Source organism: Fistularia commersonii, chromosome 3 (genome assembly GCF_037954325.1).
Source record: "Fistularia commersonii isolate RoL2024-O1a breed Wild chromosome 3, RoL_Fcom_v1.0, whole genome shotgun sequence".
Lineage (NCBI taxonomy): Eukaryota > Metazoa > Chordata > Actinopteri > Syngnathiformes > Fistulariidae > Fistularia > Fistularia commersonii.
Window position 1 is genome coordinate 6991733 of NC_141286.1, and position 15370 is coordinate 7007102.

Consider the following 15370-nt stretch of genomic DNA (forward strand, 5'->3'; position numbering starts at 1 on the left):
CACAGTTACCGCACGGTCAACTGCGATTGGATCAATGTCCACTCCGTCATTTTTAAACTTCCGGGTCCGAAACGTTGCAAAACAGATTCAGAGAGGGCTGCTAGAAGCAGCGTGAAGCTACTGAAGAACATTACACCCACACATCTTTCGAAAAAGTAAGTCTTTTAAAGATGAATTAATTTCAGTCTCGTCCCTTCAATTAAGTACTTTGTATGAAGAATTTTTTGAAGATTAACCCCGTATCTCGGTATAGGGATGCAGATTGCCGAGACGCCTCTGCGATGCAGAGCTGCTAACGTTATACAACATGGTTTATCTGAACAATGTAAACAATATGTCATTCAAGTTCACTTTGTGTGGGTCCGTTGAGTTTACTTAAGAAGGCATTATATATATCGCAAAAGTGGTGAAATATTTTTCAGGCAAGATCTAGTCTCCAAAAATGACAGTCGGTCATATACAAGGTTAAACCATATAGAAGGGCTGCAAAAACCAACAAGCATGTCCTCTCTGTTTTAGGAATCATTAAAGTATCTGTCATTATTTTTGTTTATTTATGTTTCCATATAAAATGCCGTAGACTTGGTCACCTTTGAAGTGTTTACGTGGATTTATGTAAAGATATAGTACAGGCGTGTGTTAGCGCATGCGTCGTGATGTGTAGGGTCAGCCCCCCCGCCCCCAATATGATGGTCCACCTCTCTTCTGTCTTTGCAGTGTTGATAAATGAGGTCCTGCAGGTGATGCGTGGGGCAGGTAAAGTGGGATTTGCCCTCATCGCCACCCAAGGAGAACAGCTCAGGCTAATGGCCTGTAACTCCTCCGCGGGAGCTGGGGTTAAAGTTGCTCAGGACGTGGTAGAAGGCCTGATGGGAACCTTGATGGGTGGCAGCAATCCGGTGAGGAATTCTAAACTGTCATCTATCTGTTTGACTTATTTTCATAATTGTGGCAACCTTTTAATCAGTTGTTTTGAAGGCTATTTGTTAAAAATAAAAGAAAATATCAAGTTGCATCTAAATTGGATGGAACTGCATAATTGTTGCTTTAATTTATGAATACAACCATTTCTTTAGCAACAATCGATACAGGAGGATGTCTTCCCTGATGCTGAAGGCTGGGAGAATATGGATGCTGATGAAGCAGCCAAATGGGCAGTGGGCTCAGAGTTCCCTCCTGATGTAACAGAACAAACCCAGGCAGAAGCTGCAGGTATTGACAAGCTCTTTTGCTGTTATCGGCATGTGGTAGAGTCGTACGGATACAAATAAATATCTACTCATTCTCTCCGTACCAAAGGAGTGCCTCCTTTGTCAGGGGAAGCTCCAGCAGGGGTTGGATGGCCCGGACAGAGCAGGCGCTTCCTCAGCACGACCCCTGGCTTCCGGCACCACTTCTACCACCAAAGCCGGTATGTCCATGACACAGTGGTGGCCAGACTCACTCCAGAGGACATCAAGAAAGCCCGGGAGGCCAAGCAGGCCCTGGTCAAACCTGTCAGGCAGAAGGTTGGTAGACTAGATATGCAGACTAATTCAACAAAGATTCAACATAGGATTTTCTACCGTTTTGTGCATTTTCCTATTCATTCTGGCGATGCATTTCAAATGAAGCACATTGTGGGTAATTATTCTCAAGCCATGATCTGGATGACTTAGAACCTCCACAGACATTGTGGGTAATTATTCAGCGTACTGCTAACCTTAAGTGAGGTTCCTGTGGCCGCAGCTGTTTGTGTTTACGGCCTCGTTCTTTCGGCCATTACCCGAGGCTTAAGCCCGCAGGTAAGGGTGTGGAGTGTAAATGGCCAGCTCTCTTTCATCTCTTTGTCTTCTCCACAACAACAGACTTATACAGTTACTTGCAAAGTCTCTCTGATCCCCATGTCTTATGCCGGCTTTAAATGAGACTCTCTTCAGCAAGACTTGGGAGGCCAGAGCCACAGTTTTTTTAAACTGTGATCCGGAAGCCGTAGCTCGAGGGTGCGCAAAATAACTCGTGACAAATCATAATGTCTAAAAGCAGACCCCCGAGCATCTCTGGATGTTTCTCTCCCACACCACGTCTCTCCACTGAGGAGCATCTTGTCTACGTTCCAGCTCTGCCTCCTCTATTCGGGGCTGATCGTTAAGGTTTAAGAATTCCTAAAACAGCCCCCTTTAATTCATCCTTCTGACAAATATTTGGTGTGCTCCCTCACCGGTGGTTACATCATCCCTCCGGATCACAAGGACATGCAAATTACTACGTAAAGTTGATGATTCCAGGAGAAGTCGCTTTTGTGCTTCTATTAATTTGGCTGTCTTGAGAAATTGCACAATGTATTCTAAAACATTTTTTTTTTGACTTATCTGGTTATTTAGCATGCCCAAATTCATTTGGAATATTGAATATTTTTTATGGATTATGCAGATTGTGTTTATTTTTTTTAATTTACATTTTTTCCCCCTCTATTCCGATTTGTTTTTCTGTTACACAAATGCAGATTCATTTCAGTGTATTCATCGTGATGGTTGTGCAAATTTATGATAGACAGGAATGCCAGAGAAACCTTTTGAATTAACTTGTATAATGTGTATTCCCTTTGTCGTGGTTTAAACGAGGGGCACCTTTTTTCAGCTTTCGCATTAGTTAATAGTAAATAAATGAATATTAAATGTATATTGACTGTCCTTCTATTTGCTTTCCTGTGCTTTAGTTGAGTGATCGTGCCAGAGAGAGGAAGGTGCCTGCCACAAGAATCAGCAGGCTGGTTAATTTTGGAGGTACAAATCCTATTTTGTTTAATTTTCTGACACAAGTCAGACGACTAAAAGTCAGACACAGACATCTTTTAAATAACCATTTATTGCAATAAAATCTACAAAGCAGTTTTTGTAGCTTTGAGATAGAATATGACAGGAACCCTGCAATGAATTCTCTTGCTTCGACCTTCACTTTTATTTGTTGAATTTGTATGACTTTTTTTGATGGAAAGACATTTGTATTATCTTGATATTTTTGCATATCACATGGATCTCGCGCATGAATTTGTTTTTTAAAAAATTCACAAGGTAACACCCCATTACTTTATTGCAGAGTAACAGTGGTGCCATCTGTAAGCTCAAAAATGACCCATAAAGGGAGCTGTCACTCAAAACAGATTTAGCGAGAACTCCGCATTACAACCCTAATAAAGGGGAGATTTATTTCAGGGTATTCTTTCATAATACTTTATGTAGGGCTTTTGTGTATTCAAGGATAACCAGAGGCATTTCCTTTCAACCACTTTCATTTTTTTCTCCCTTATTTTCTATTAAGAAAGTCATTCAGTGCTAAGAGGCTTAAAAAGTAATTTCATTCTGAAACAACCAGCCGCCGCCGTGTCAAGGGTCCGCGAGTGTTGAACTACTCGTCTCCGCAGGACTCGCTGTCGGACTGGGATTCGGTGCCATCGCAGAAGTGGCGAAGCAGTCGTTCGGGGGCAAACAAAAAGGAGGTAAAGTGACTCCCATCTTGTTTCTCCTCCTCTGGTGACCCTGCCTTTCCCTAACTGGCACAAGTAGCTCTAGATCCAGCAGATGGACATGTGCGTGGCCTTGAAGAGGTTTCCGCCTGATCCGCATCTGTCGTGATGCTAAATCAAACCACACAAGAATTAAACATTGGCTGGGCAGGACACAATGAACATATAAAATTTCATGCATCTCATCGATGTATTGACACATTAATCAATCGCTCTGACAACCTTTTCATACACTCAGGGTCCTGATACAAAACATAAAATCACATAGAGCAAAAAACTGCCACAGAAGTAAGGTAGAGAATTAATGTCCTACGAGGTCTTTTTACCAATCCTAGTCTTCAGTACTTTATATTTGACTTATGCAGCTCAAGAAGAGCCCTTTATCAGGTTGGTGATGCGAACAGACATCACAACATATTTTAGAGAGTAATTACTCCCTTTGCCAGCAATGCATTACTTTGCATTATCATTTAGGTATTTTTGAAGTTGCCATAATAATGTTATTATGGGATAGCTTTGAGTTCTGTTTGCAGGGACCAGTTTTGAGACAAGAGGCCAAATGCAAGATAGGATTTTACTAATCAGAAACCTAATTTTGGCGTGTCGTTTTAAGAATAAAACTAGTGGTCTTCACTTGATTACTATGAAGTATCGTCATTGTTTTTTTTTTTTCTTGCAGGTTGAAACGATTGGTTTTGTCACTGCTTGATTGCATTAGCTGAAATGAAATGAAAAACAAAGCTACCCTTTATGTAGATGACTTCTTTTAACCAATCTCCACCTCTTGCAGACATGCGCGCCCTTATGGACTCTCCACTCCTGTCGGAGGCCAATGCCGAGAGAATCGTCAACACGCTGTGTAAAGTCCGCGGGGCAGCACTGAAGATAGGACAGATGCTTAGCATCCAAGGTACGGCGTGCAGGAAGAGTCATCATTGCTCAATGCGGCGTAAATGTCCCCCAACTGAGAAGCCACATGTGTGTTTGCCCTCAACAGACAATACCTTCATCAACCCCCAGCTTCAGAAGATCTTTGAGCGGGTCCGACAGAGTGCAGACTTCATGCCCACCTGGCAGATGAACGTGAGCAGAGATGATGCTTATTTTGTAATAGTCTAGGCGCAGATTTCTTTATTGTACTCAGGAAACCACCAGTGATTCAGTTTTTTTTTTTTTGTTGCAAGGATGTCAAATTTTGAGCTCCACACATCCAATAATAGTCGTATACAATAGACCCATGACAGTTCTCTCATCCTGATAAATAGCTCATTTTGCCCAAAAAGTGGATGTCATTTCAAGTGCAGATTTTGAATAATTTGACTCTTCTGATTATTTAAAGTGATCCTTTTGGGTCATTTTTGCTTAAGTCTTTTAAAATGAGCCACAAAAATACAAAATGCTTCAGATTATCAAAACAAGGTTGAAGTGGCTCTGGTGATCCAGAGTAAATGCCAATTTTTTTATGTCATTCTCTGTACAGAGCATTTATAGCAACTCACTTTCCTATCAGGACACTTTACCCATGACAAGGAGATACATTTTGAGCCACTTTGTTATAAGAAAAGAAAAATCTTGGCAGGGGTAGCTTGTAGTTCATCTGCATATTTACATTTGTTGTAATTGTAAAAAACAGCATTTAGATTTTTATGCTGGGAACCTTGTCGACTGTCTCACTTTGTGTTGAATGAAGGTCTTAACGAATATAACTGGGAAAAATCTGCCGCGTCCTCATTAATAGAAGAGATCCCCTGAAACACAGGCAACTCTCAGTGTGTCAGGAGAGCAGCTGCCTGCTTGACGACCCACATTTCTGACCCGGTTATTTTGTCATGGATTTGATCTGGATCCAATGTTCAGAACACCTACTCCCTATTCACCGTCTTATTTTTACAACACATTTCTTATTCTCATTCTCACTTGCATTTTCACCCATCCTGTTGCAGGACTGTGCTGACTGTAATGTGTGTTGTGAAGATGCGCTCTTTTTTTTTTTAAAAAAAAAGAAATAAAAACCTTGCATGTCTGAATGCACATGCAGAACGTTCTGGAGCAGGAGCTGGGGCCGAGCTGGCGAGAGAAGCTCTTGTCGTTTGAGGACAAACCCTTCGCCGCAGCCTCCATCGGCCAGGTGCACCACGGGGTTTTGAAAGACGGCAGGGAGATCGCCATGAAGATCCAGGTGTGGGGGCGAACGTGCACCATGTTTTTCTTTGTTTTATTTCCTTTGGTCCCTTGGTGCTGATGTGTCACCATGTCGATTCCAGTACCCAGGGGTGGCAGAGAGCATCCACAGTGACATCAACAACCTGATGTCAGTGCTGAAGATGAGCGTTGTCCTGCCAGAAGGTAAAAAAACAAAACACCTCATTAGTATAGTCCGCTCTCCCTCAGCCTAATAAATCTTTTATTTTAACTGGCTCATTACCAGTTTGTGTTTTGCATTCATTACCTGACACACAGCACAGATGGACTCAAATATATCTTTTCAAGTTTATTTATGGCGAGTTCAATCCACGCGCCTTGTCTTTGAAACTATTTTTTTTTCCCGTTTTTCCTTTTTTTTTAATGTCTTCCATTTCTCGTGCGAAAGCGAATAGTTGTCCTTTGACTGGCCGCCGTCTGTCTTGCCGTTTCGGTTTCAGTCCACTGAGTGGTGCTGTGGTTGCAAATCAGAGGCACGCGATTCCAGTTTCAGGCGGGTGACCGACCTCGAACCCGGAGGTGTTTAAGGTCTTCTTTGAAATCCGATCATCCCAAGGTGGACCAGGTCGCGTCCGCGATTTCAATGCGAGCGCACGCATGTCCTTTATTCCTCGTTTGGAAACATGAAAAGCTGCGCCCACCTCTCTGTCTGTACCCATCGCTTTGCATGACGTTCTTTAAATTTTCTGTTTGTTCACAGAGGCCTGCTGTGACTCTCTCTCAGCACGGCGGTGGTAAACATTTAAACATTTTCGGGTTTGAATTATTTACTTACTGAAAAGAAGTTGTGTCTCAGTGCTCACTGAAATAACCCGGCCGGATTATTTGAAAACGAAGAAATATTCAGCGCGTTCGCGGCTCTGTTCAATGCAAAATAAAGAAAAATGATGACTTTTCTTTATCCCGAGATCTGAGAAATGTGTGCATCATTTGTAATATATTCACAAACTTGCATGTTAAAGCATCTCTGAGGGCTTGAAAGGAAATAGTGCCGTGTTTGTTCCGTACAGAGCGGAGACACGAGGACGACGGCACAGGTGGAGGCGTATTTCGGTGCCAGGTGGCCGTCCAAATTGGGCCTGTTTTTTTTGGCAAATGGTAAACATAAAACTCATAGCACGGTTGCCATATACGACATATTCAACGAGGCAACGCTGAATAGCTCTTTGTGTACATCTTTAAATGGCAAAGAAGGCACTATGTAAACAAAGCCTGCTCCAAGAATTTGAGTGTTTCTGCCCTTGAATTAATATGGTTTTGAAATGTATTCCAGTCTGTCCACATTAAATGCTGGTACACATTATGCGTGGAAGATATCCCTCCCACCCCCGTGTCAAAGGTGACGGGGAAATCTTGTTTTTCCATCAGGTTTTCCACTGAGTTCGCTAATTTTTTTTTTTCTTTTCCTCTCCTTTTTTCCGCAGGTCTGTTCGCGGACAGCAGCCTTGAGGTCCTCCAGAGAGAGCTGGCGTGGGAGTGCAACTACGAAAGGGAAGCTGAGTGCGCCAAGAAGTTCAGGTGGGTTTTTACATGGTTCCGCGAAGCGTGAATTCTCCTCTGCTGAATGCCACCGTTGTGCCGTTTTACACGCCCAGAACCGCACAGGACAGAAACCTCAGAGGACTGTATAATATATGAAAGCCTTCACTGATGTTTGCTGCAGCTGCTAGAAACTGCAGATACACTGAATATTTTCTCTTTTTTTTTTTTTTTTTCCCCTGTCCCAACATCCTGAAATTACTTAAATTGATTCAGAGAGGATGAATTTATGTTTCTGCAGCATAGCAAAGGGTGACAAAAAAAAAAATCACGAGAAGACTAACTCGTGTATAAGACAATGAATAATGCATAAAAGCTTTCACGCAAGTTCGCTGTCGTCCGGGTTTGTGCAGGCAGCGTGATATTGCTTCATTACTAATAACCGCTAAGAATTGAGCTCTGATCTAATTTTAGGGAGGTGGTGCAAATCGTCCATGATGGAAAACACTGGTTTCTCAATTAAGGCCTCTGTTTTTTTTTTTTTGATTATTGATTGTTGCTGCCTTGTGAAAAAGTCTTCCTTTGCATCCTGGACTCTCTGCCGGCGCCAGTGTTCTACAAAAGAGTTCTACAAATCTACAAATGTATAGATTTCATGATATTAATACTCTCGGCCTGGTCCTCCGAATGCAGCTACTCTTCATGTAAATATCAAGCAACTCTTCCATATTGTTTCATTATCGCCGGCAGGTCACTCCTGGAGGGGGATGAGTACTTCCAAGTTCCCGAGGTGGTGGATGAGCTGTCGGGACGCAGGGTACTGGCCATGGAGCTGGTCCAGGGTGTCCCGCTGGACCGATGCGTCGACCTGGACCAGGAGACCAGGAACCAGGTGAAACCTTCAGCGTCAATTCGTCAACCTCTCAGAAAGCGAGATTCCGGGTGAAAATGCACTCAATGGGCTGAGAATCCGATCACTCAGACCAGCAGTTCCCAACCTTTTCAGTGCCACGTACCACTTTCATCCTGGAAACCTTTTGTTTCTGTAATTTAAAAGATTATTCAATTAAAAAAAAATAATGTAAATGTAACAACCATGCCTTAAACTCTGCACTTTTAATAACTGCTAAAACTAGAGCAGGGGTCAGGAACCTTTTTGACTGGGAGAGTCATAAAAGCCTAATATTTCAAAATGTATTTCATTGAGAGCCATATAGTATTTTTAACGTACAATAAATTAAATATGTCTTACTTTTAATGCAACCTCCGGTGCTGCATGGATTTGTTCAAAGTGCCGCTTAATATTTGACCGTTTCATCGATGCAATTTTATCATTGCATATTAGTCATACCGCAGATCCAAACGCAAACTCCTCTGTCCATGCAACCTGGAATGCACGGTAATCATCGTCTTTTTTTCTTTTCGCCATCTTTCCGTTACAACGGTTGAAGCGGATAAACTAGTTTACTATCTGATAAAATTGATTTCTTCACCTTTACAATGACCCGGACATGCTTGGAAGCCATTGGTTCCCGACCCGAACGACGGGTGACCCGTAAAACTTATCTTCAAAACTAATCTCTGTTTACTACTGACACAGTATTATGAAGAAATATTAAAAGTATTTTAAAATCAGGTCCAAACTGATTTTTTACTTTTTTTTTTTTTTTTCGACCCAAAATTGTCAGGGACCGTATACCGTCTCTGGAAGAGTCATATATGGCTTGCGAACCATAGGTTCCCAACCGCTAGACTAGAGGGTCCAGGGGTGATGGTACACGATGGGCCTCGGAATGCGATCCTTACATCTGGTCTTCGCTGTGTGGCAAAGTAGTTTTGGGGTTTGGGTGGCTTCATGACATGTTGCGACAGACCAGTGGTTTAAATAGGACTTATGCCATTTTGTTTTCTATGCGGCTCTTTTTGCCGGCACTGTAAAAGCCTTCTGGCGTCTCATCTTTTCATATCAACTGTCCGGTGACATTTTGTTTGCGGGGGCTATTTTAGCCATGATTAGCTCGCCGACTCACTTACTGAAATGCCCTTTGACAGAGTCAAGTGCAGGGCTGACTAATGCTGGGCTTATGCCGAACCATTTTTATAGTCGCAAACTTAAGACTGAAAGCCGGATGGACATTTAAGGTTTTGCCGGGGTCACATCGCACTCTTGCATCTTGGTCATTAAGTAGAAGTTGGTAATCTGATCAGCCTTTTGTGAGTCTTGGGTCTCTGACAATATCAAACGTGTTTGTGTTACACCACCGTAAAGGCTGAAAGACTTTTCTATATCGCTCAATAACCAATTGATGAGCTTTAACACAATAGGAAACCTGGATTGACAAACAATCCCCAGAGTGGTATTGACGCAGAGATGGTATTTGTTGGTGGTATGGATGAACTGGAACGGCAAAGGACGTCCCAATTGATCTGGAGCGTCCAGAAAGAGGTGTGGGTGGAGGAGATGTGGGCAGAACAGCCCAGGTTGTACAATGTCAACTCTCCAATGTATCACGACTGAGTAGAGAAGGAAAAAAGATGGATTGAAATAGCAGAGGCTCTGCAAGTACCCAGTGAAAACATTGCATGATGGGAAAAAAATGCTGAAAGAATCAACCGTATTTTTTGCACTATAAGGCGCATCGGATTATAAGGCGCACCTTCAATGAACGGCCTATATTTTAAAAAAATTACTATGTAAGGCGCACCGCATTATAAGGCGCATAGAATAAAAGCTACAGTAGTGGCTGGGGTTGCGTTATGCATCCACTAAATGGAGCTGCGCTAAAGGAATGTCAACAAAACAGTCAGATAAGTTATTCAAACTTTATTAGTAGAATACAAACCAACGTCCTGACAACTCTGTTCAATCCCAAAATAAGTTAGCGCATTCACAATACGGTATTGTACGCACCGGTAGCTCTTACTGGTATTTTCGCCGCCTTCATTGAAAACAATGTTTTTCCATCCATTCGTCACAGTCAAAAGCTTTTCATAAAACAAAAGCACCAAGAAGGGCCGTCTCTAAATTTATTGATGTTAAGTTCGCTAGCCAGCGCTTTTGCCTTCATTCGACTAGTGACTGTGGTGACACTTCTACTTGCTGCTCTCTGTTCAACAACCCACTGCTGAAGTTTGTCCTCTAAACTGTAGCCATCTCCCTTTGTTTGCTCAGAAACTCTGTTTAGTCTTCTTTACTTTGCGCAGGTCATCTTGTTGCTTCCTCCATTTCTGCACCGTTGATTGGTTGATGTCGAATTCTGTCACTGCTGCTCTATTCCCATGCTCTACTGTGTGACTGATAGCCTTGAGTTTAAACACTGCGTCGTAAGCATGTCTCTTGATAGGAGTTGTTACGGGGTCTTCACACACTCACACGGAAATAAAAATGAACGCTTTGCGCTGTCGTATATCCCAGCATGCACCGCGCGCTACTTCTTCTCGGGGAGAAAATGGAGTCGGCGGCTGCTTCCCGTAGTTGTCAGACCTCTTGCGTCTCAATATTGATCCATATATAAGGCGCACTGGATTATAAGGCGCACTGTCGGTTTTTGAGAAAATTAAAGGCTTTTAGGTGCGCCTTATAATGTGGAAAATACAGTAGTTGTATTCTTGTAATTAGAGACACTAAGATTCACAGTCTTTGTAAAATCTCAGTCTGAGACTAGGATGTGAATGAAATCCTGTCTTAAAAAGTCTCAAAGTCTTCTGATGTATGGGTAGCATTCCATCACGTTCCTGCACCCGTCTGGAGGGCCAGGAAACCCACCATATCAACAGCATTACACTTTTTTTTATATGGGTGTAAATAGAAAGGCAGCCAAAGTGGAAAATGAAAACATCTACCAAACAAAGACCTTTTCTAACTTCTTTAAGAGGAAACTCATGCTGAGGTCTTTTCTTGGACTTTTTATTGTTTTGCCCCAAACAGTCTCCTACTAATGCTACGTAATTGCAAAAAATCCTGCGCTTACGGCTGTTTGAACCAATCTTCTTTGTAAATGTGACTGCGTATAGCCTCAATGTTCCAACAGTAATGACAGCCTTTCCTCTAATATATATAAAAAACATAGACAAGTCATGTTTAACACCCAGAGCAGGATGAAAATGTGTCCTTGCATTAAAAAAGAAGAAGAAGAAAAAAAAAAACCTGTACATTTTGTCTACCCCTCCAGATCTGCTTCAACATCCTCCAGCTGTGTCTCCGGGAGCTGTTCGAGTTCAGATTCATGCAAACTGATCCAAACTGGGCCAACTTCTTTTACAACTCGGAGACGAACAAGGTGAGGGAATACTTAACGCCCAATCCAGCACACAGGTCAATGACATGAATAATGAGTGCAATTATTTCCCTCACAATTTTGATCCGCAGGTGGTTCTGTTAGATTTCGGCGCGTGCAGAGGCTACCCCGAGGCCTTCACGGACGACTACATAGAGGTATGAGAAATCCGAAAATGGGGATAACCAGTAAAAAGACATATTATGCTATTAGGTTGTGTGCTAAAAGCAGATGCGTGTGTCCAGGTGGTGCACGCCGCTTCCGTGGGCGATCGAGCCACCGTTCTCTCCAAATCCAAAGACCTCAAGTTCCTGACGGGCTTCGAGGCCAAGGTAGGGTATTTCGGTCCCCGTCGCTCTGTTCTTTTATTTTTCACATGATCGATAGACCTCCCGTCTCTTTGTATTTATTCCCGCCGAACTCCCGGCTCACTGCCTGCGCTCGGTGATGACTTAGCCGGTTTGTGTTATCATCGTCATCATCTCCCCCCCCCCCAATTTCGATTATTTTCACATTTGTTCTTTCGCTCAATCGGCGCTCAGCCTCGCCAACACACGATTGAATCTGCCCATGGTTTTGGTGCGGAGTTCAATGGGATTTTGCACAGAGATTAGATCTTTTCTTGCAATCATGTTAAATGTAGTCGTGAATACAAGTGAAATTGCTGCCTGCTGTGGGGGAGGAAAAAAAACACTGACGAAAGAATGCACTTTTCCATTTAAATTCGAGCATCATTTACATTTACAATACATTTAATACATTACACTTTAATAAAATACATTTTTTTTGTTTCTATGGGCCGTAATTAAGGCCATCGCCTTGAGTCGCTGTACTGGAGTTTGGGTTTTCGTGCATTGGTAATTCAAAAGAGGAAGTATTTCTCACGATGGTATGGACAGCTATGCGGTGCACTGTAGACCGCACTAATTCCCCCTGTCTCGGTATGTTACATGAGTTGACGGCCAATTAAATCGAGCCTTTCCAGTCCTCTTTTTACTGAAAGCAAGGGGTTGAGTCGGAACCAGAAGGAACCCCCCTGCGGGTTGAAAATGAAATGTATCCCCGTCACCCAGATGCTCGATCGGTCAAGGGAAACAAGCGAGGGGGACTAAATGAAACTTCGGCATGTGTTTCAAGGCACTGGTGAGATTTGAAGCGTTTTTAAAAGGCAATCGTGTTTATTGCGTGGGTTTTAAGCTGTGTTTTTAACAAGCGACGGAACCAAGCTCGTTTGTGGTTGGCAGAAGGAAGGTGTCAAGGAGACTGATGGGGGGAATGAGGAAAAAACACGCTTACAACTCAAACGGAAAATACGTATTATTAATCAAATAACAAAAAAATTGACATCCATGACTTATTTAGAAATGTATATTTTGGGGGGTAATGCTACGCCCCGGTCAAGTCTACACACATGAAATCTGTCGTATGCATAAGTGACATTTTTTGACTGGGGGGGGGCGCAGATCAGTTGGTCGAGCAGGTTGAAGGTTGGCAGTTCGATTCCCTTCCCCACCCCTTCATGTTAAAGCGTATTTTAAGCGACGTAACCCCAAGTTGCTCCCGATGGCCTGTTTAGCGCTTTGCATGGCTGCTCCTCCGCCGTACGTGCATGTGTGTGAAAGCTTTCTGGCTTTAAGCGCTTCAAAACCGCATGGCGTGAAAGCCCTCTACAAGTGGATTTTCCGTTTATTCCCGCCCACCCAGACGTTTCAGGACGCTCACGTCGAGGCAGTGATGATCCTCGGTGAGGCTTTTGCGTCGGCCGAGCCTTTCGACTTCGGCACCCAGAGCACCACCCAGCGCATCCAGAGCCTCATCCCCGTCATGCTGCGCCACCGCCTCGTCCCCCCGCCCGAGGAGACTTATTCCCTCCACCGCAAAATGGCCGGCTCCTTCCTCATCTGCTCCAAACTCAAGGCCAGCATCCCCTGCAAGGACATGTTCCTGGATGTGTACAAGGCCTACAACCAGAGGCGACAGGCGCAACAGGCGGCGCAGGCCCACGCGTAGGCGCTAGGCGAAGATGTCAGCTTCCCGTAACCAAGGTTACCACAACGGACCTTTTAAACTCAGTCTTTGTTTTGCTTGAGTAGGGTGGGACCGGCAAATACCAGCGTGCTTTATTAAGAACTGAGATCATGCGTTAGGCTTTTATTACACCTCACTCTGTGACTCCAAGGCGGTGCGACATGTATAGACAAACATAATGTAAATAACTACGACAGTAACACGGAAAGTACTTGTGATGACTCAGTCAAGACGGTTATATTGCAAATTAAACCCGTATATTTTATGAAGTGGATTTTTATTAAGATGGTCCTGGCCGGCGGTGTGTGACGTGCTGTGTTGCTGGCCCTCGGATACATTTCTATCAACAAACGCAAGGATGCCGCTGTTGCGCTAATTATTTCGACGGGGGGCGTCCGTTGTGTTATTGAGGGAAAACCGCTTCTTCTTCTGAAAGTCAAATAACAATCACCGCTTTGCCTTCGGGCGAGATATTTACCAGACGACTCGGTTTATAAAGATTTCTTTCTGACAGTGACCGGTAATGGCCTTTCTTTGTCATTCAACACTAACCCCAATAACTTGACATTACTGTCTTTTTACAGTGAATATTCTTTGTTGGCAGAGATGTATATCATCATTTTGTGTGTGCATGTTTTTTTTTTTTTTCATAAAACATGGAAATAAATGTGAAAACTATATTTATCAAGGACTTGAGATTTACTGGTAGGTGTCAATAAGCTGAAGCGGTAAGCAAAGAGAGCCTTGTACTCTTATTGATCAGTTGCAGTTTTAGACCTCTTGAGTGAAATGTGATTGACCGGAGGCCGTGTTTAACCTCCTTGTCTCCAGGTGGCGTGATCGCATTGACCCCTGAGCACTATTAAACACTCCTTTTGACTGAGGCAGCGTCAAAGCATGGTTATATTGATCACCAAATTCTCAAGCGTTGTCATTCAGTTGCTGTCTTCATGCCAGCTCCTCCCTATATATATATATATTATATATATTTTTCTAAATTATCTAGACTAGCAATTGCTCCTAGTCTGAGCTGAGATTTTTCTGGATGTGAATCATCCTGCATGGGTTTGGGGGCCCGAGATTAAGGAACTAAGTGCACGTTATTCTGATGCTTTTTATTTTATTTCATTTTGCACTTTGTAAAAAAAACACCCCGGGGTCAATCTGTATCCAGCGAAATTTCTGGTTATACGTAATGAAAGATAATTGGATTTTGGGTCTGCTGATCTCCTGGATAAAACTGTAACATTGAGGATGTCCAGCAACCACTGCCAGCTTCTCTGCCCTTCAATTTTTTTGATTTTTTTTACAATTCATATTCCCATGACCTGGTGACGCAGGATAATTTCATTTTTTTTGTTACGCTTTTTTAGAATTATTGGATGGTATTTCCCCGAGTTGTCATGAACCTTTTGTGGTTGAATCTGATTGCATCTGACTAAATCTAGAATTCCTCTGATACGATAATATTTATAATAATGGCTTTAGTTGTCACTCAACATATTCTGTTGTTTTTGATGTTTTTATTCACTTTTGCAAAATGTTCCGAGTTGTGTTGACTCTTAAAAAGAAAAAAAAAAAAAAGGGCAGGATGCTCTCATAGGCCATAATCGGTGGTGTTTGTACCGGAGTACATTATGTGATCATTTTCTTATATTATGGTCTTCTTATGTAAGCTGATGAGGAGGTCACACTATTACAGACGGCTCTCAGTAGTGCGATCAAACATCTCTTACTGTTGTTTGCACATAAATCAAGCGTGGACAGTGGGGGAGTAGTTTGGGACACTAATGGACGACTATTTACCACGACCGTGATATTTTCTAAAACCTTGTTTTTGTTCCAGAGAACCTCATCAAGAAGGTCCTCCGGTTCGATC

At 42.8% G+C, this 15370-nt stretch overlaps 1 protein-coding gene across 1 annotated transcript; it reads left to right on the top strand.

Annotated features, from left to right (window-relative positions):
• The first annotated feature begins 66 nt into the window (after positions 1 to 66).
• Positions 67 to 14171, top strand: coq8b (coenzyme Q8B). The gene is made up of 16 exons (XM_086143308.1): positions 67 to 155; positions 718 to 899; positions 1077 to 1212; positions 1300 to 1508; positions 2699 to 2765; positions 3404 to 3478; positions 4296 to 4415; positions 4503 to 4588; positions 5544 to 5684; positions 5770 to 5851; positions 7132 to 7225; positions 7937 to 8078; positions 11359 to 11466; positions 11556 to 11621; positions 11709 to 11795; positions 13168 to 14171. Coding segments are annotated over exons 1-16 (1902 nt in total). The 5' UTR covers positions 67 to 154; the 3' UTR covers positions 13474 to 14171.
• Positions 14172 to 15370: the final 1199 nt, after the last annotated feature.

What these genes read in the sequence shown, in the direction of transcription:
- coq8b (XM_086143308.1), top strand. An exon ending in ACAGATGCTTAGCATCCAAG is followed by an intron (nt 4,416 to 4,502) that starts GTACGGCGTGCA and finishes TGCCCTCAACAG; the next exon opens with ACAATACCTTCATCAACCCC. An exon ending in GAGTGCGCCAAGAAGTTCAG is followed by an intron (nt 7,226 to 7,936) that starts GTGGGTTTTTAC and finishes TATCGCCGGCAG; the next exon opens with GTCACTCCTGGAGGGGGATG.